General features: G+C 51.5%; 1 protein-coding gene across 7 annotated transcripts in view; it reads left to right on the top strand.

The window, feature by feature from the left end:
* Window positions 1-524: 524 nt before the first annotated feature.
* The window catches only part of ARID1A (AT-rich interaction domain 1A), a 68,987-nt gene continuing 50,798 nt past the window's right edge, over window positions 525-18,713 (top strand). For 4 of the 7 annotated variants that reach the window (XM_072884960.1, XM_072884959.1, XM_072884962.1 and 1 more), the window contains exon 1: window positions 8,017-9,180. In XM_072884960.1, coding sequence (XP_072741061.1) covers window positions 8,032-9,180 — 1,149 coding nt within the window. In that variant the 5' untranslated portion in view covers window positions 8,017-8,031. Of the gene's footprint in view, window positions 760-6,564; window positions 6,644-7,074; window positions 7,230-7,576; window positions 7,970-8,016; window positions 9,181-18,713 lie in introns of those variants that run through there. The other 3 variants (XM_072884964.1, XM_072884965.1, XM_072884963.1) reach the window with 3 other exon arrangements.

The raw sequence follows: 18,713 nt of genomic DNA, 5'->3' as shown, positions 1-18,713 counted from the left end.
AGCCTTAGTGCAGGGCTTGCAGTTTTCAGTCGTGCTCCGTTCCTGCTTTATCCTCTTCCATCTTTTCCATCTGCTTCATTCTGTTTGGAAAATGGCAATGTAGAATGTGTTTGGTGTAACCTTAATCCTGACCAGCATCTGGGCTCCGTTTAAAAAAAAAAAAAAAAAAAGCATCTACTGCAGGCAAGGTTTCTGTATGTGTTTCCCTGCTTTGGTAAAACAAAGTTGGGGGGGGGGGGGGAGAGAACAAGCAAAAATAACCATAGAAAAATAATGTTTATTTTAATTGACATGTTCATTTATATGTAGGTATTGATATGTTTTCCCGCATACATGGCCAAACCATGGTGCTTGTACTTTTCCCCTCACCGCTCTCCTGGTGGGTGTCATGGCAGGGGGAAACCGGATTTGCACCATTTTAGCAAAGGAGAGAAGGGGGGGGGGGGGGTGTGTCTTTAAATCTTTTTTCGACAGCCACCCTGTTCATTACTCACCAATATGTAAAAGTTAATGCCAGCAGAAAAACATGCGAGGAACTGAAATTCCCGTGTGATGCCTTATGACATTCCCCTATCAGGCTTTTACAGGCCTCGTGGAGGTCCCCGACGACCAGGCGATTTTATTAAATACTCCCGCAGAAAGTCACGAAGATGCAATTGTGGCGACCCAGCCGCGGCTGCTGACCCTCCCTCCACCCGAGCCACGCCGCGCGTTTCCCCATCCCGTACCGGACCCGGGCAGACCGAAGCCGCCGAGCAGGTCGGTGCAGCACCCCGGGCCGGCCCGGGAGCCGCTCCCCGGGGGCTCCAGCCTCCTGGCATGTCCTCCCCGGGGATGTTTTCAGAGCCCAGCGTGCCGGGCACCTTTGGAAACCTGGGGCTGGATGTCCACGGCACCCCGCGGAGCGTCATTGTGTTCAGCCGCAGGTTAAACCAGCGCTTCAGAGCGAGTCCGGCCCGCGGGGCTGGCACCGCGCACGGCGAGCGCAGGGTAACGCTGCCCAGCCCACCGCGCTGCCCCGCGGGCTCTCCCCCCTTCCCATCCTTTAGGCTTTGGGCTTTTCCCGACCCCGTGCCGCATCTGCCCTGCGCTCTCGGCTCGGGGCTGTTGAACTTCACTCCCCGAGCAGCCACAGAGGTCGCTTCTGAGCAGCACAAAAAGGTGGTTTTGTGGTTTTTTTATTATTATTATTTTTATTTATTTATTTTATTTTATTTATTTATTTACCCCCCCCCAAGGCTCTCAGTCCCTCATGGCCCGAGTGGAAAAGCACATTTAAACCCTGAACTCGGATTTCCCACGTGGTATCTGGTCGAGCTGCTGTCACAGCCACGCAGGGCGAAGGCTCTTCTTCTCTCCTGCCTCTGCTGAGAATGCAGGAGGGGATGAACATTTTTCATTTAAGCGGTATTTTCAGGACACCAGAAACCAAACTTGTGCGAAAAGCTAGCCCTTGTCATCAGCAAGGCTCTTGCTTTTTGAATCCACCACCGAGTGTACAGATAATGAGGGGATTAAAGTTCTCCTCCACCTTTTGCGGGTGACTGTTGAAGTGATCGATGGTTGTCAGCGATCTGAGGGTTAATTCAGACAAGTTTATAGTGTTTGGCGTTCTGAGTCTGTATACATGCAAAGAGCATGGATGCTTTTGGACTGAAGAATTAGCAGTGTGTACCAGGAAGCAAAACCAATTGTTTATGTGAATATAGGATATATCGGATATGTGTATAAGCATTAAAACGGGGGAGGGGCTTTTTTTTAGTCGTCTTCACCCCATTCAGAGATCATGGTCATAATGCACGGTGTTTCAACACTGGCTGGGGAGAAACGGCGGGGAGGGGGGGGAGTACCCAAAGTTGCATCTGGTCTTCAGACCTCCCTGTAATTTCCGAGGGAAGGTGTCCCCTACCTTTAATTATTGAGTTTAAACAGACCTAGAGCACGCCTCATCTTTAAGGCCTTTTTCCTGATGTCTCTAGGAGGCACCCTTCTTCGAGCAAGGAGATAAAATCTTGGCAAAAAGAGCACCGAAGGATGTGAACCCCTCGGAAAATTCCACTTCCTGCACAGCAGTGCCTGGCCTTGGGTCTCTCGCTCATTCCCATGCACTTAACGAGGGATTTCTGCCTGAGGCTACCACACCAACTTTCTAAATAAATGCCGTGCCGCAGAGAACACCCGAGCTCGCTGCTTTTGCAGTTAATCTCAGCTCAGCACGATCTCGATCTCTCTCTCTCCTCTCTCTTCCTACTTCCCTCCATTTTATTTCTCCGCTGGTTTTTCTCTTCGGCAGACTCCAACTCTCTCCCTCCTGCTGAACTTGCCGGGAACAAAAGGCTCCGTTCCAGATCCAGCCCGCAGTTGCCGTGAGAAACTTCCTTGCAAGCGCTGTCTGTCGCTCTGCTCTCCCTCCCTCGCTCGCTCTCTCCCTGCCTCGGTAAAATGGCAGTGCAAGAGCTTTATGAAAAGGGTGAAAAAACCTTCTTTCTCGGCGCCTGCCTCTCCCGCAGCAACCCCCCCCTCCCCAGTCGTGACGCCTGAACTCAAACTTCTCTAAAAATACACTTTAGGAGGGCAGAATTTCACGGGAGTGACTATTTTTTGTGCACTCCACTGAAAAGAGCAGCTGAGGGGGGGAGAAGCGCAGGGAGGCAGCTCGCTGGGAGCCAGCAGCTTTCTCCATGCAGGCGAACCCGCTGCTGGTCTCACCGCCCTGCTCGGCATTGCCAGTTCCCAAGTACTTGAAACAGCATAATAGTTTTGCTTCACTGGGAAAATCCAGGCCCAGAGTTGAGGTCTTTCTCTTTTGGCAGCTTTAAAAGCCTTTTTTTTAACTCTTCCGAGTGGGGTTTGCAGTGTAACGCCGTTGCTCTGCCAGCCCACCCGACAGGTCCCAAATCTGGTGGGATTCAGTAGGAAATTAGACGGTTGGCTCCTGATCCAGTGCAGGGCTTTTTAGAAACTCCAGTCCGCGTTTTGTTTGATTTTTTTTTTTTTTCCCCTTTTTTTTTTAAGTAGATTTACTCTTCCTCCTCCGAGCGTTCCCCACCGGAGCTGGTGTCCGGGGCGGCTGCGGAGCCCGGTGCGCACACCCGCGTGTGTAAAATAATGCGGTTTGCTCCTTCCCTGCTCTTTATTCCGGTTTTCCTCCCCCAGTTGTCCCCTTTCCCAGCATCTCTCAAGTCTAATTATTAAATTCCAGCTCCGGCCTTATTTTCATTGAGGGGTGAGAGCTGCTCTCCTCGATTAGCCCCCAATCCGCACACATACGCCCCAAAATTTGCTCCCGTCCCACTTTTACCGCGCTTAGGTGGGAGATGGCGGAGCGAAGGAGGCAGCGGCCGTGGGGCAGCGAAACTCGCGTGTCCCCAGCCCCGCGGCTGCCCCGACCCGCCGCTGCCGTCCCTTCCTCTCCGCAAACTCCGCTTCGCCTTTTCCTCCTCCTAGCTAAAATAATGCATTTCCTTGAGGCAGGCCGAGTCCCCTTTCCTCTCAATAGGCATCCGAAGTTTCGCAGCTCCCTGTCAGATGTGACCACCCGGCTCTGGCAGCGCGGCTGAGGCAGGGGCTCGGTCCCTTCCCCGTGTCACCTTTGGTGCCCACTCGGGGGGAAGCACCAAAACCCCGTGTCCAATCCACTCCTGCCCTTGAGCTGTGCTGCTGCGTTCAGCACACTGACAGAGTTACCTTCTGCTTGAAACTCCACTTGGGCTGGCAGCGCAGAGCTCTCGCTGCCTTGCCCTCTGCCATGTGCCAGCGCCAGAGAGGGGGGATCCTACAATATCTTGACATCTTTGTAAGAGGATAAATAAGCATTGCCCCGCGCAACGCCCGGCACGTTAGCCACTCACAGCCAACAAATAATTCAAATGCTGTCAATCTTAGTGGTTACGAAGCTGCAACGAGAGCACTTAACCTAGATGTGACAGTGGCTGAAATACTGGAAGGCATGGGCTGGGCAACTATCAACATATTTACAGGGAATGTAATTTTCTTTAGCAAAACTACTCTCAGATAAGCTGAGGTACAGTAGATAACCTTTCCTTACTCCATTCCATATTTTGCAGCGTGCTCCATGAATTATAATAGATGGGTCTCTTGTTCTTGGGTCCAGTCTGCATATCTCAGCATACTGTGCCTTTCAGTAAAATGGAAGAGCATCCTTCTTCACCCAACTATATTAATTGCTTCTCAGCTCCTTTCATTCTAGCTTAGTTGCGCTAGTTAATACTTTATTATAGAAACTCTACCCAATTCCTGAAGTAATAATCCAGTCCATGTTTGTAGCAAGTTGAAAGGCTGGGGATAATGATAACTTGTGTGTGTGGAGCGTGAGGGAGCGCGGCTGACTTTAGTCCGGTTTCCATGTCAACGATTCAGTCCATATTTGCCATCACACAGTTGGCAGAGCTTTTTTTTTTTTTTTTTTTTTTGGGGGGGGGGAGAGACATTACTCCTGTTTCTAGTACTCTAATCTAGACCAGGTTTCCTAAACTGCCTTAGTGTTGGGTTAAATGGCATGGCCACCTTCATGAAGGAGACTTCCACTCAGGAGCCAGCCTAGTGGTGGTGGCCCGCAGTGCCATGTGAGAGCCGAGCTGGTTCCCCAGCCTATCTGAGCAGCCAGGGGCTGAGCCTGCTGTGGAGGAAAGCATGCTCAGCACTTAGGGAGATGGGGGAAGAGAGGACTGCTGCATGCTGCTTAGCAGGGATCACTCAGGCTGAGAAAAAGAGTGTTGATGCGTTGCAATGAAAAGTCTCGTCCGGTTCTGCGGAGCTGGAACGATGGTAGTTACAGCACGGGATGACATGACCGGCGGGAGGATTTTCAGCTATGAGGTGGAAATTTTAAGAACTGTGCTGTCATCTGTTTCCCAAACCCCATAGTTGGAATTTCATCGAATGCCTTTGTATTTAGTAAAGTGCCAGGGCCTCATTGATGAGGCATATTCCAAAATCTGCTTCAGCTTTCACAAACATTTGGTAAAGTGAGTGTCTCCTTATTGTGTGGGTGGCTGGGGAATCCAGTCTGCTTTTCACATTACAATCAACACCAGGTTTCATAGTCTGCCATAGCGCTCTTTGAAGAAGATCCCAAAGGACTGACACGCGTAGAGAGGTTGTGAGCATGGAGTCTTTATCTGGATGCACCTGAGCGGCAACCTAAGCTCCTGAACCCTAGTCGTTAAACTTCTGGTGGTGCTCAGTCGGATGGCGGGGCTTTGCTTCCTCAAGTAGACTGTAGCTTTGGAGCTGGGGAGATGGTTGGTTGAGACAGTTCTGGGATTAAACGGCAGAAAATTCTCTCCAGTTTGTTTTTTTTTTTAAGTTTAGGGGAAATTAAACATCTGAAGAAGAGTATTTTGGTGCTGTGGTGCACTATAGCCCACCATAGACATTAGTAAAGCCACAGGGCCTCACTTGTGAGAGTCTTGCCTGATGTGTTGAAGGAGTTTATCCCTCTGCTTGTCTTTCTAGAAGCCAGGGTTTGATCAAATAACAGAGGCTCCTCTGAAGAGAGCATGTAGATCAACTTTTTGTTCTAGCATGTTCCACAGTTTTCAAACCCTTCTGAAGAAGAGTATCTTGGCAGTTTTGCTGCTCTGTGGTCCCCACAGATATCAGTAAAGCCACAGGACCTCCCGTGTGAGATTCTAGCACCGTACTGGGGCTCCAGCCTTCATGAAGGCCTTTGAGTACTGTCACAATACCGATGTCATCATTTATTACCCTTTTCTTTCTAGTAGTTTATTTACAGCTGTGGAGAAAGACCAACTGACCAATTTGCTGAGATGGAATCTGCTCCGCGTTGCACAGTCAACTGTAAAGACTGTAAAATGGCAAAGCTGGCTTTGTTCAGGAGCCTGCAGGGCAGTTTATTGCTCTAGAATACATTTTAAATTTTGCTATTTATTGCCCTGTCCCGCCTCCCCTCCCACTTTCCAGCTGTGGAATAAACCCCTTTGTTCCGCCACCTGCATTCTAGATGATAAATATTTTATATTATAAGTTTTATAATGAGTGTGAGGGTTGAGTTGATAGCAGTAGACACCGAAATCTTCAATTCATGCATAACAGGCATACAGCGCTGGCAGTGATTCAGTCCTTCTACGCATTGCCTTGCCTCTCGCTCTGGACTCAGGCTTCCCCCCTGTCACCAGCGTTGTTAAAATGGGATTCCTTGTGCTGTGTCCCGTTGATTGTTAGACTCAGGCTGAGCCCTGTGCTTTTTTCACTGTACAGCTGGTAATCGGGGTTACTTCTGCCCCATTTTTTGTTTTGAGGTGGTGTTCTAAAATGGCAGTCTCAGAAGCGTCTTTTGAGTCTCCGCCCATTGTTTTCTGATGTTTTCTCTCTCCTTAAAGTTATATGTACTTAAACTTAACTTTTCCAAACAGTTCCATATTCCAGAGGAGACACCTACCCAGATTCAGTACCTGGGACCCAGATCTAAACCCTACTATGACCGCCATTTTTACTAGGCAACTGTGTCCTAATTTCTGAGAGCTTGGTTTTTGTAAGCCAAATAACTCATCTTTTTGTATCTTCCACGCTCTGCTGCAGACCCGTACCATTTGAAGTAAAATACGCAACTACAGAACCTGCTGGCATAGGACAGGCCGTGTCTGGGACGGAGTTCCAGGTAACGTTTCTCTCCTCCCTCTTCCTGCCCTGGGAAAGGCCGCGGGGATGGAGGAGGTGGGAATCTGGGTCTGAAAGGGTTGCAGAAGAGCATGGCCTAACTCTCAGTTCACCTCTTGACAGCTGGGGAGCTTCAGCAGCGCCTTACCCTTTGCGATTGCCAGAGCATCCTGTCCCATTGCTCAACCTGTTGTGTCTAGACACGTTCAGGTGGTTTTGGTTCTCCCCATCCAGCCGCCCCGAGGGAGTTCCTGGTTCAGTGCCCACTGCCGTCGCTTTGGCAGGAGCGGGAACCGGACTTTCTTGGATGTCCGTGTGTGCAGTTATAGTTCTGGCGTGCCGCCAACGCCTTTTCCAGAGGGACACAACCAGCGGAGAGGAAATGACAACCGCTAAGAGTTTGCAAAGGCTAATTCTAAATGGAATTTCTAGGGACAAAGAAGAGGCACTTCGTTAACCCACGGGCCATCTCCCCGCCGAAACCCCAGAGCCGGCAGCCGGCAAGGCGGCCCTGCGCCGTCGCCGCTCTCCCGGCCGACTCCCGCTGGAGGACGTCGCCTCGCTGCCCCGGGAAGTGCCCCGGCAAGGTAAGGGAGGCCGCCCCCCGAGCGGGGCCGGGCCGCTGCCCCCCTGCCCCCGCGCCGCCAGCTCCCCCGCGGTTCGGCCGCGTTCCCAGCCCCGGGCCGCTGCCGCCCTCCCCTCCCCTCCCCTCCCGGCCCGGCCCGGCCCGGCCCGGCTCGGCGGCCGGGCTCGGCTCCGCGGATCCGCTGCGGGTTTTGCGTGCGGCAGCCTCCGCCGCGCCGAGCCGCCAGCGGCCGGGGCCGGCCCGCTCCTCCTTTGTGACGGGGGGGAGGCTCCCGTCCGGGCCGCGCTCCGCTCCGCTCCGGGTTTGGCAGGCGGCCGCGGCGCTGGGTAAAATGGCAGTGCTGAGCCTCGTGTCGGAGTGAGCCCCACTCGGCGGACCAGAGTCGGGAGCTGCCGCGCGGCTCGCCCAGCCCGGCCCCGCCGCCGCTCGGCCCGGCTCCGGGGACGGCGCCCGCCCGCCCGCCGTGTCCCCCCTCCCTCCCTCCCGCCTCTCCCGCACCGGGAGCCCCGTCCCGGGTCCCCCCCTCCTCCTCCTTCCCCCCCACTCCCTCCTCCTCCCCTTTCTCCGCCGGCTGCAACCGAGGAGGTACAGCGGGGCCAGGCCCCGGGAAGCCCAGCCCAGCGGAGCCCTCCCCGCCTCGCCAACCAGGCCGGGGGGGAATGAGCCCCCGCTGCCCTGAAGAGCCCGCCGCCGCCTGAGCGGGGAGCAGCAGAGCAGCGAGGCCTCACGCCGGCCGGCCAGGCAGGGAGCAGCTCGGGGGGACCGGTCCGGGGGGGGGTGGCTGGGTGGGGAGGGGGGGGATCATGGCTGCTCAGGTTGCCCCCGCCGCCGCCAGCAGCCTGGGCGCCCCGGCTCCATCCGAGCTGAAGAAAGCGGAGGCGCAGCAGCGGGATTGTCCCCCGGAGGAGGCGGGGGGTGAGGCGGCGGCGGAGCGCGGCGGCGGCGGCGGCGAGAAGCAGGCGGAGAGCGAGGGCCCCACGGGGAAGGAGCTGCAGGACGGGGCCGAGAGCAACGGAGGGGGCGCAGGGGCCGAGTCCGACCTGAAGAGCTCGAACGGGAACCCGGGCCCCAGGCCCGCCGCTGCCGCCGCCACCCTGAACAATAACCTCCCGGAGCCGCCCGGTGGCGGCGGCAGCAGCGACGGGGTGGGGGCGCCGCAGCAGCAGCAGCCGCCGCAGCAGCCTCCCCCTTCCCACCCGGCCGCCTTGCCCCCGCCAGCCTACGGCTTCGGGCAGCCCTACGGCCGGGGCGCCCAGGCTGCTGCCGCCGCCGCCGCCGCTGCGGCCGCCGCCGCTGCCTTCCACCAACATGGCGGACAACAAAGCCCTGGCATGGCAGCGCTGCAGAGCGGGGGCCTGGAGCAGTCCTACCCGGGGCCGGCGGGAGCCCCCGCGGGGCCGCCCCCTCCCCAGAACTCGCACGGCGGCGCCGAGCACGGCTTCCCCAACCACCAGTACAACTCCTACTATGCGGCCGGGGCCGGGCGCAGCGCCGGCTCCTACCCGCCTCCCCCCCAGGCCTACGCCCTGAGCTCCCCCCGGGGCAGCGCGCAGAGCTCCGCTCCGGCGGCCGCCGGCGCCAAGTCCGCCGCCGCCTTCCAGCAGCAGCGCTTCGGGGTCATGGGGCCCTCGGCCGCCGGCGGCGCAGGAGGAGGGGGCGCCACCCCGCAGCCCACGGCCACCCCCACCCTCAACCAGCTCCTCACCTCCCCCAGCTCCGCCCGCGGCTACCAGGGGTACCCCGGGGGCGACTATAGCGGCGGGCCGCAGGACGGGGGAGCCGCCGCCAAGGGCCCGGCCGCAGCGGAGATGGTCTCGCAGTACGGCGGGGGCAACAGCCAGGGCTGGGCCGCGGCGGCCGGCGGGGCCCCGCCGAGGAGCCACCACGCGCCCATGAGCCCCGGGAGCAGCGGCGGCGGCGGCGGAGGACAGTCCCTCGGCAGGAGCCAGCAGGTAACGGCGGGGCCGCGTGGGGCGGGCGGGCGGCGCGCCGGGGGGGACGGGAGCGGACCGGGCCGGGACCGGGCCGGGCCGGGGGCGGCGGCGGGGGCGAGGGGCCGGGGGTGGGGGGACGGCGCCTCTCCCGCGGATTCCCCCCGCCGGGCCGGCGCTGCCGGGGAGCTGCCATTGTCTGTGCCTGCTCGCTCGCTCTAAAATGGCTGCCTCGCCGCCTTCCCTTCCTCCCTCCCCAGCCTTTGTGCGAGGCTCCCGGCGAGCGGCCGCCGTCCTCCCCGCGGCCCCGGCCCGCTCCGGGGGCTCCGGCGAGGGAGCGGGTCGGCCGCCCCCGGCGGAGGGCGGCGAGGGGCAGGCGAGGCCGGGCGCGGGGGGCCAGGGCTGCGGGCGGGCCCGCCCGGGCCAACGCGTGGCCCCGGCGGCGCCGCCGCCGCCATCCGCGCCGCCGCCCCGGCCCCGCCGCCCGGCTCCCCTCGGCGGCCCCGCCGGCCCCCCCCCCGGGGGCCCGCACCCCTCGGCGGGGACCGGCGAGGTCCGCCCGGCCGGCCGCGGCTCGGCCCGGCCGGTCGGGGCCATCTTCCCCGTCGGGCGGCCGGTCGGGCCGTCGGGCCGGGGCCTGCGGCTGGGAGCGCCGGTAAACAGCTCGGCGATGGGAGCAGTAAGTGCAGATCGCTTTGGTTTGGGATTTGAATTATGGAGGTAAAATCCTTCTGTCAAAGCCAGGAGACAGTTGGTCTTAGGTTGACATCCTATCTGTGATCTGATTGGCTCCCCATCTCCTGCTCTTGGCCATTTATAATTGCCTCTGATGTAATGGTACAACAATCCTGATGAGCTCATAAACTTTTACACTCGGCTTTTCTGCCAGCCCCGGACCCACGGCAGCCCTGCCGCTTCGCTCGCTGCCTCCTCGTCCCCCCCTCGCCGGAACCGGCCGTGACCTTGAGGCGGTTGGGTGGCAGCCCCGCATCGGCGGGAGCGGAGCCCCAGACAGCCTGCCCTTGTTGCATTGTGCCTGAAACAAAAGAGGAGGCGATGGCATTTTGTTTGTACCTTGGGTTTATTTTGCTTGTGATGTTTTATGCAGCCTGCAATAGAGTCTGTGTTGTCGGAACAGTGGCAGGGCTGCTCTGCACAATGGGCTTGCTGTTTATTTTGGTTATGTGACTTTCCCTTTGGTATAAATGATTTCTTTGATGGATCTGAGGATGCGTTTGTTCCTGGCTAATTTTGGCCCTTTTCAAAACTGGGGCTGTTTGGATTCTTTATTAGATGGAGAATGTGGGGGTTTCTGGGGGTACGTTACACCCTTAAGAAGGAAAAAACCCCAAACAACAAAACGATCGAACCCGAACTTGTGGCTGAAGCACCGAAAATGGTGAATTATCAATTTGCCTTCAGTAGAGCTTTACCGTAGGACAGGCCTGAGCCTCTAGCTGTAGGTCTTAGGGCACGTTTTGACTGACTTTGAGTGAGCACTGATGCGTCTCCTTACCCCCTAAATAAAGGGACATACTACAGACGGTCAGATGCTGCTTGTGGTCAGGCTCAACAGTGTCACAACTCTTTGCTTTTCCGAGGAGTACGAATAGGAAAAACGAGCCTGAGAATTAAATTTATTGTTGTATGTATAGAATTGCCCGTTTGCTGGAAATACGGATGCAGAGGAGAACGCAGTACGGCGTACGCATCAGACATTTTAGATACAGGGAGAAGAGGTGCTGGTATCTAATATCTGGAAACCTTGATTAAAACCAGGTTACTTTCTGTGTTTAGACGTGCATCTCCAAGGCCTGTCGTGGCCTCGTGCAGGACTGACAGACTTCCCTTTTCATTCTGTGTACTTTGCTCTAACTTCAGGCCCTGGGTCGGAGACATTTGATACCGCGCAGTGTGACATGCAGCCTCCAGAGTTTCCCTTCTTGCTCAGTACTTCTCTTGTGTCGATGTGAAAACTGCTTAATTTTTGTTCCTTGATTACAGAAGGCAATGTCTCCTTCAGCGTCTTGAATTGCTTAATTGTCTTTTCTGTCAGACTGAAAGAGGGCTCTCTAAGAGAGTGGATCTTCTCTCTGCTGCGGTCATCAAACTGTCCGACGGTAACTGGTAGCAAGTATTCGATTATCCTCAGGGAAGATTTCAGCTCCGCAGGCATATGTCCATGTATACCTGCAACACGTTTGGGCAACTGTTAACGGCGCGAGGGTGTTTACTGGAAGGTACTCTTTGTATCCTGAAAAATTTCAATTTAGATAAAATGCGTGGTAAAATACAGTGTCAGACTGAACTTTTCAAGCAGGTATTTTACTACAGCACATATCTGACAAAAGTGTACTTCTGTTGGCATTCTGATATGAATTTGTAAAAGAAGCTTATTTCGTCTTGGAAGATGAATTTAACTTGATTCCATGAGCTGCTGGTACATAGTGTCTTAATAATATCTGAGTAACTAGTCCCATCAACTGGAATTATTAATGAATAGTTGTGCTGAGAATTAGTTGAACTTTAGGTAGTACAAATAGTGTATATAAAGAGTAAACCAACCCCCTCCCCCCCCCCCAGCCTTTTTGTGCCAAGGATTATTGGGCTCAAACTGACAATTCCTTTTTTTTTCTGCTGGAAAAAGAAAAGAACAGACTTACCTAGCACGATGAAAAAAGCTTCCACATGTCATCTGTGCTGCCCACAAGAAATGGTTGATTAATAATAATACTCCAGTCCTAAATTACAGCCTCCTTTCGCTGTGTACTCTCTTAAATTCCCTAGATTGGGAGAACTTAAAGCTTTGTGTCTTTTCTTTGTCTTGTACAGTGATGAACAGAGTGGGTACTTACCACCGAAATTCTGGGAGAGCGAGAGGAGAATGTAATTCATCTGACCAAACACTAGAAAGAGAAGCATCTCTTGGTGCAGGCTTGGAGAAGACGATGTGGGAAGAGCGTGGGGTTCCTCTGGTCAGGAATCCTTGGGACAGTAAACCTGAGGTTTTTGGGACGGGAAGCAGGACTATGCAGAAAAGAGAAGTGCCTTTAATTCTTGACACTTTTTGGGATTTACGGATGATGCCATAGTTTCATCACATTGCTCGTCAAGAAAGGCAAAGTAATTTCTGGTGTGAAAGTTGTTTTGGCGGAGTATTTCCTGTAATAAAATGAGAGTATAGTCACTTGCACAGAGGTAGGCTCCAGTCTGTAGCCCTCACGGACACCTTTGCTCGCTGGCCGGTCCCAGGAAGGTGGTGCTGAGCGGGAGCCCCTGCGAAGGCAGGCGTGCTCCCCGTTTGTCGGGACTGCGATAGAGGACTTTGCATTTTTTTGTTTCTTGATGACCTTTATAGCTGGGAAATGTGGAGTAGGATCAGGAGATCAGAATGGTTGTTTTACAGTGTGTGGGATGAGAAATCTGCGGTTTTTCTGTGGGAATGACTTGTAAGAAACCAAGCCAGGGATCTTAGTTTTCAATTTTTCCAGCTCTATCATGTATTTGTTTCCACCCCCCTTCCCCTCAGAGTGTGTAGCAGTTCTTAATAATATGCTGGCTTTCCCAGCTTTAGAGAAAGAACTTCCCTCCCTTTAATAGATGGGCATTTCTCGTGGTACACGCTTTCGCTACAATAAATGACGTCTCCCGTAATGGGAGATGTCTTTGGATTGCATTAAACATTGACGTGTTGGATAACCTCCCCATAGGTGCATGAAGATCTCTAGGCCTCTACTGTAAGTTCAGTGAAGGCAGTTTAAAAATCGTATGTTAATACAAAAATGCTTTTGGGCCTGTTGCCATACAATAGCTATTTTTTGTTGACTTAGATCTCAACTTTAGTAGCAAGTGAGGCATGAAAAATGTTGTTGAAAATATGTTTTTTAAACTAAATTGGCACCAAATGGCTCTGTGCTGCCAATGAGCTGCGATAATCTTGGAATCGGAAATTGAGACCTGGCTCCTGTTGGCTTGTGTCGCAGGGTTTTTCCTTGCTTAGCGTTGTAATGTTACGAGCCCTTGAATTGCTCGCGAGGTGTCGTACGCGCTAGATCTTTCAACAAAACGGAGAGCGGTACATCTTCTTTTTCCGGGGTAGGGTTCGCCTCCGAATGAGTGATTTTAGGCCTTGTGTGTTTTAGAAAAAGTAGGAAAATTGTGCTAGTTTAATTTTGTTGGTAAGATGTAGTTAATTCTGGTGTGGACACTGAAGGTTTTGCTGGCTTACCTTTTCGAATAGTCTGCGCTAGTCTGAAGTAAACTAGGGGTTGCCTGATTCTCTTAATCCCTTGTTTTTTGAAATACTGTCTCCTTGATGCTCGGTTTTGAGGTGACCAGTGTTTCCAGGCAGGATATGTGTAGGATACAGGACTGTAAACCTCGATTCTGACTCTCAGCTGGAGCTTTTTTCCCCTGCCCTTATCACCACCAGTTTACAGGGAAACCTGGGACAAACCACAGGATTGTTCTGTAGTATTTTTTGCCTTGGTGAGATGGGGTAGGAAGGCTTGCCTACCTGCCTCTTACGAAGTATAAAGGAAATGATCTGTCAATCCTTATTTATTATCTGGGCTAGGGAAGGGTTTCTACATATGGTGTCTCTTGTAATCATGTTGTTGGTTGACAGAAATGTGATTTCTGGAAGGTTGTATGTTAGACTTTTGGGCCTTTTTTTTTTTTTTTTTGGCCAGAATACTTACTGGTTTCCTAAAACTGTCTGTCCAGTTTAATTCCTTTTACCTGCTACAACTTCTGTTTCCTGAAGTGACTGCTCAACAAACAGACAGAACCTCTTCCCTATTCTTAAGTAATACCAGAAACTAGGGTTGGGGGAAGCATGAGAATCAAATTTTCTGTTATATAGCTGTGTCTTACTGTTCTCGTAAGCTTGGTATGTTCGTAATACTTTGGTTTTTTCTGTAGCCTTATTTGAAAACGCTGGTCAATGAATACTACGTTACAGAAGTATTACACGAGACCCTGTTAAGGGTCTTGCATGAAGACTATATTAAAAAACCCAGCAGCTTTCCTTCAGAGAGCAACTAATGTCTACAACTAGGCTAAATAGTGTAGCTGTTCGTTTTATCTCTTACCTCATATGCAACTTTTCCACCATTTTTCTTCCTACTCTTTTCAAAGGAACACCACCAACTTGGAAATCCAGTTTTTACCCTATGAATCTGAATCTGTGATCTCGGTAATTACAATATTAGAGGAGAAAGATGCCCTTTCCAGTTTTTACTCTGTGTATTTGAAATTCTTTGTCTAGTCAGTTTGATTTCTTTTTTGAATTGCAACTCCTTCGTGATGGATTGCTCTGGGGAAAAGCTCATCAGCATGCCACTGCCCAGTTCCTGCCAAGAATATTTGAAACTCTCAAGTAGCAGTAGTAGCAAAGCAGAAACCGAAGGCAGGCAAGTGTAACTGGGGGGGGACGACACACGAGTGAAAAAGATAAGCTTGTCAGTATTTAGCATTGCTGTTGCAGCTACTTGCATTTTCTTCTGGAAGGGTCCTTAAACCATCAGCAAGGATGCAAAATAATAGCTCCCCTTTTGTTCTGGGGGAAAAAATAAAGGAAACATTTTTTTCCTGGGAAAAAATGGTTTTGAGGAGAAGTCCTGCAAAAGTTTTTCTGTCATGTGCTGCTTTCAAGAAGTTCAACCTTTAATTTATCCGGAGGTTATGCATGTGCAGTGGTAAAACTATACTGGATGTCTGTTAGCCAAAGCCATAAATCTCCAGCTAGAAGTGAATGACAGGTGGGATTGGAGGAAAAAAGCAGTTTTCTTTGGCACGCCAGACCAAAACTGATATGCGTTCTGTCTGGGTCCCTGCTGACCGCCTGTTCCTGGATGACATGAGAGGAGTTGCTGCCTTTTTGTTTTTCGTTTTAGTGGCTGGAAAAGCAGAGAAGTTGGTCACCTGAAGAGAGACCGTGTGTACTTTCTGTGGGCTCAGGAAGACCATGCTGTGTGTATAAATCGATTCCAGTAAAATTCCGATCATAAATTTAATGTCATCTCTGCTGTATTGAGTGTATGCTTGTCATTCTTAAGGCTGAAGTTCTGTAGAAACTAGGTTTCAGGCAGTCTTTTGTTTCGCCCTGGTACGTAGAGGAGGAACGTGAGGTCTTAAGTTCTTACAATGACTGTTTTTCAGCGGAAGCAGCTGAGGTGCTGATGTGGGATCTTGCCAAGGTGAGGCACTAGGGCTGGGACAGGGCGGAGGGTGGAATATAGGTCTTCTGAGTCTCATCCTGTGCTGTAAGCGCGAGACCATCTTTCCTCCCTAGTATATGGTTTTAGCTGAATATATTGTTAAGACCCTTTTAATGGAGTTCTGCGCCTATAGAAGCAGCACCCAAGCCTGCCCTCGGAGGCTCGTAGAACGAAAGAAGCAGGGCCGGAACAGGAGGAGCTGCTTCTGTCAGGACTGAGCTCATGTACATATTTTACCAGTTCCTGTAGTGCCTTAATCAGATGATAATATGTATTAACATATGGATGAGGGAGGGGTTCCCGTTTCTTACTCTTCTTCTGTGCACCTGCACTCCCAGTGTTATAACTCAGCAGTTCAGTTGTGCAACTTGAGCATTTTTGAGGTTTTTTGGACTACATCGAGAAGAGCATTTCCAGGTTTGCCCCGGTGTTCTTTCCTGAGTATTTCTGAGTTTAAGTGTCAGTTCAGTGAGTATTTACACAATGTAGGCATGAGCTTTCTGTAGTGAAATGTAAAGGCTGCTACATAATGATAGGTAAACTTAATAAAGCTACTTCAGAATTTCTCAGCAAATGATTTTTTTGCTTTATATGTTCAGAGTAAAATGATAACTGTAGCTAGAATCTAATTTCTAATCATGTTCTTTTTTATTTTTGGGGGAGAAAAAAGGGATGGAAGTGGGTAGGAGCAAATAAAGGAGGGGATCGGTTCATTCTGTAAACACTCATGGTAAAGAAATGTCTTTATGGGAGGGTGAGAGGGTGGAGATAGAGTGTGCGTGTGTCTTAATGCCTATGAAATTCCCGTGAAAAATCGGTTTGTGTAAATAACTCTGAAAAAGCTACTGCTCCATTACAGTTATTGGCATTTCATGCGATAACCAGCATGTCATTATTTTCTTAAGTTAGCTATAGTAATTGAAACTCTTTCAAGGACAAATTCAATTGCTACTAACTTTTTCTTTTCTTTTTTTCCCCCTTTTTTTAAACTTGAGTAACTTCTCTTCCTCCTGGATAATTCATATTATGCCTAAACTGTCCCAAGAAGCTGCAAGTCAGACATGGGGAGTAGTTTTTAGAGAAGTCGTGGGGGACCCTGATGCAGCCAGTATCCCCTCTGCGTGGAGCAGACCCCTCCTGCTCGCTCCTGCTGTGGGCTTGCCCTGCGTTTTGTGGGTGCGTTTGGCCGTGCGGCGACCCAGAGGGGACCAAAGAACGCTTTTATGTTTTTGTTGGGATGTGATGGTGGCATCCTGGATGTGGCTGGGAGCAGAGAGCGTTTCGATGGTTGCCAGTGTCAGACCCTGTGGCCTAAGGTAGCCGTGACTTTCCATCCTGAGAGATTCTGCGACTCTTCTCACAGAGAAATTCTTGAAGTTCAGAGGACTCTGGAATTTCCCCTGGGGAGAATTACTGGGTTAAACAAGTACTTTCCCCCCCCTCCACTCACTTGTGAAATTTCATTCAGGTTTGACTAAGAGAAACCCTGAAAATTACCATTTCCCTTCTGATGTCAGCACTGTTCTGGCACCCTGCCTGTGAATAACAGAAGAGGAATGTTTTAAAACCTGCGCTCAGGCCACAGCCACAGCTGCAGCTACACCTCCAGACGCCGTGGTGGGAGACCTGCTCTGCCCTGGCCAGGGCTGAGATTTGGGATACGCTCGGACCGGTGCATAACACAGCCAGCTCAAATTGTCGACAGCGGGTTTGTACTTTCTTAACGCTATCAGTGTCCAGAGCAGTAGTTTTCAACAGTGTGAATACAGTCCGAGAAGCACGAGGCACAGAAGAGGGAGGGTACCTGCTCTGAAAATGACCATTCTGTTTTGGGCTTATGGCACTCAAATTGATCTTTTTGGTGAGGAGAACGTGCAGAGTAGTCTGTGCTGCCTGCAAAATCTTGCTGTCGGTTCATTGCCTGCGTTGTCTTTGTAGGTGACTGTATTTTTCTTGTTGAACAGAGGTCTGGATCTGAATTCGAAAGGTCGCCTAGCCTGCTGTCCTGCTTCAGGGCAGGATCAGCTATACCTGAGAACAGGGCAGACAGCGACGAACGCGATGGAGCTGCCTCAGTCTGTTTCAGTGCTTTGCTACCCTTAGCAGTGGACATTAGGAAAAATATTCCAACTCAAATAATCTTAATTGAGTGTTGTTGTCCTGGTCTCTCTAGGTACGGAGAACAGAGGCAGAAGTGTTTGGTAACCTGCTTTAAATGTGTAGCTTTCTGCCCATCCCCTGTTTCCTTGAGATAAACCTGCTAGTTCAATTGCAAAATGTCTCCCTTTACTTCCAGATTACTGTGCTTGCTGGGCATTGCGTTGAAGGGATTGGACTGTCCTGCTTTGCCACCTGAACTTCTTACAGGGGCCCGGGGCTGGCCGGACTCACTCTACTCTGTATGGGATCCTTCCTGTAGGCTTGTTTGGAGTTTTGTACTTCATAACAGTCTGATGTTGGATTTAAAGTCCAAATGACTGTAGGACTATGCACCCTGTTCAAGTTTAGGAGGAGAATCTGGTATTCATTAACTGTATGTAAATAATTAAACTGGTGCCAGACTAGAGGTGGCCTTCCCTCAGACATAGTCCTTGTGAAATGGTTTGAAAAAAAGTTCTTACCTCTGTGCAGAAGATACGTTGAAACGGTGGAAGTGCTGGAGTTAGTTAAAACTTGATTTATTTATTTATTTTTAATTAAATGTCTCTGACTTTGGAGCTGACATTGCTAATCAAGGAAAAGGCTTCCCATTCAAGGCCAGTTTACTAAGCATGATCACGTGTTCCCAGAAACTGCCTTTTTGTTTTACTGTGGCTGCACGTGTTGTGTCAGTGGTCTAAGGAGTCCTGGAGTCCTGCCCTGCGGACTGGGGTAGCTGTGTGGGTGGGGGGTTTATTTTTTTATTAAAAGAAACCCCACCCAACCCAAACTCATTTGCTTACTGTTGCGTGGGGGGCTGGTGGTAATTGTAGTGCTTTGGGTCTCCTGGAAAGGATTCAGCGCAGCTGCTGTATATAACAGATTTGAATATTTATTTTTTTAAATTGTGTGTGGATAATTGGACAGTATTGTGATAGGAAGCATTTAAGTATCAGAGTATCTCCTAGTCTTTCTGTTTATTGCGATATACCAGCGAGGCTAGTATGAGCAGTTCTCCACGTCTCAGAAGCCTTGCCTTGCCTCCGCACCCTGCAACTGGGTGCATGGGAAACCTTCAGAGTAGGTGCTCAAAGCCATTTCTCTCAAAATTAAGGTTAATGCTATAACTACTAGATCATACTTTCTCTCTGGGCATGGGTTTACACCTGGAATAGTTTTCTCTGATTTTATGAA

The sequence above is a fragment of the Ciconia boyciana genome, chromosome 21 (genome assembly GCF_034638445.1).
Source record: "Ciconia boyciana chromosome 21, ASM3463844v1, whole genome shotgun sequence".
Lineage (NCBI taxonomy): Eukaryota > Metazoa > Chordata > Aves > Ciconiiformes > Ciconiidae > Ciconia > Ciconia boyciana.
The sequence above is the reverse complement of the archived record's forward strand: the minus strand, read 5'-3'. Positions and strand labels throughout refer to the sequence as shown.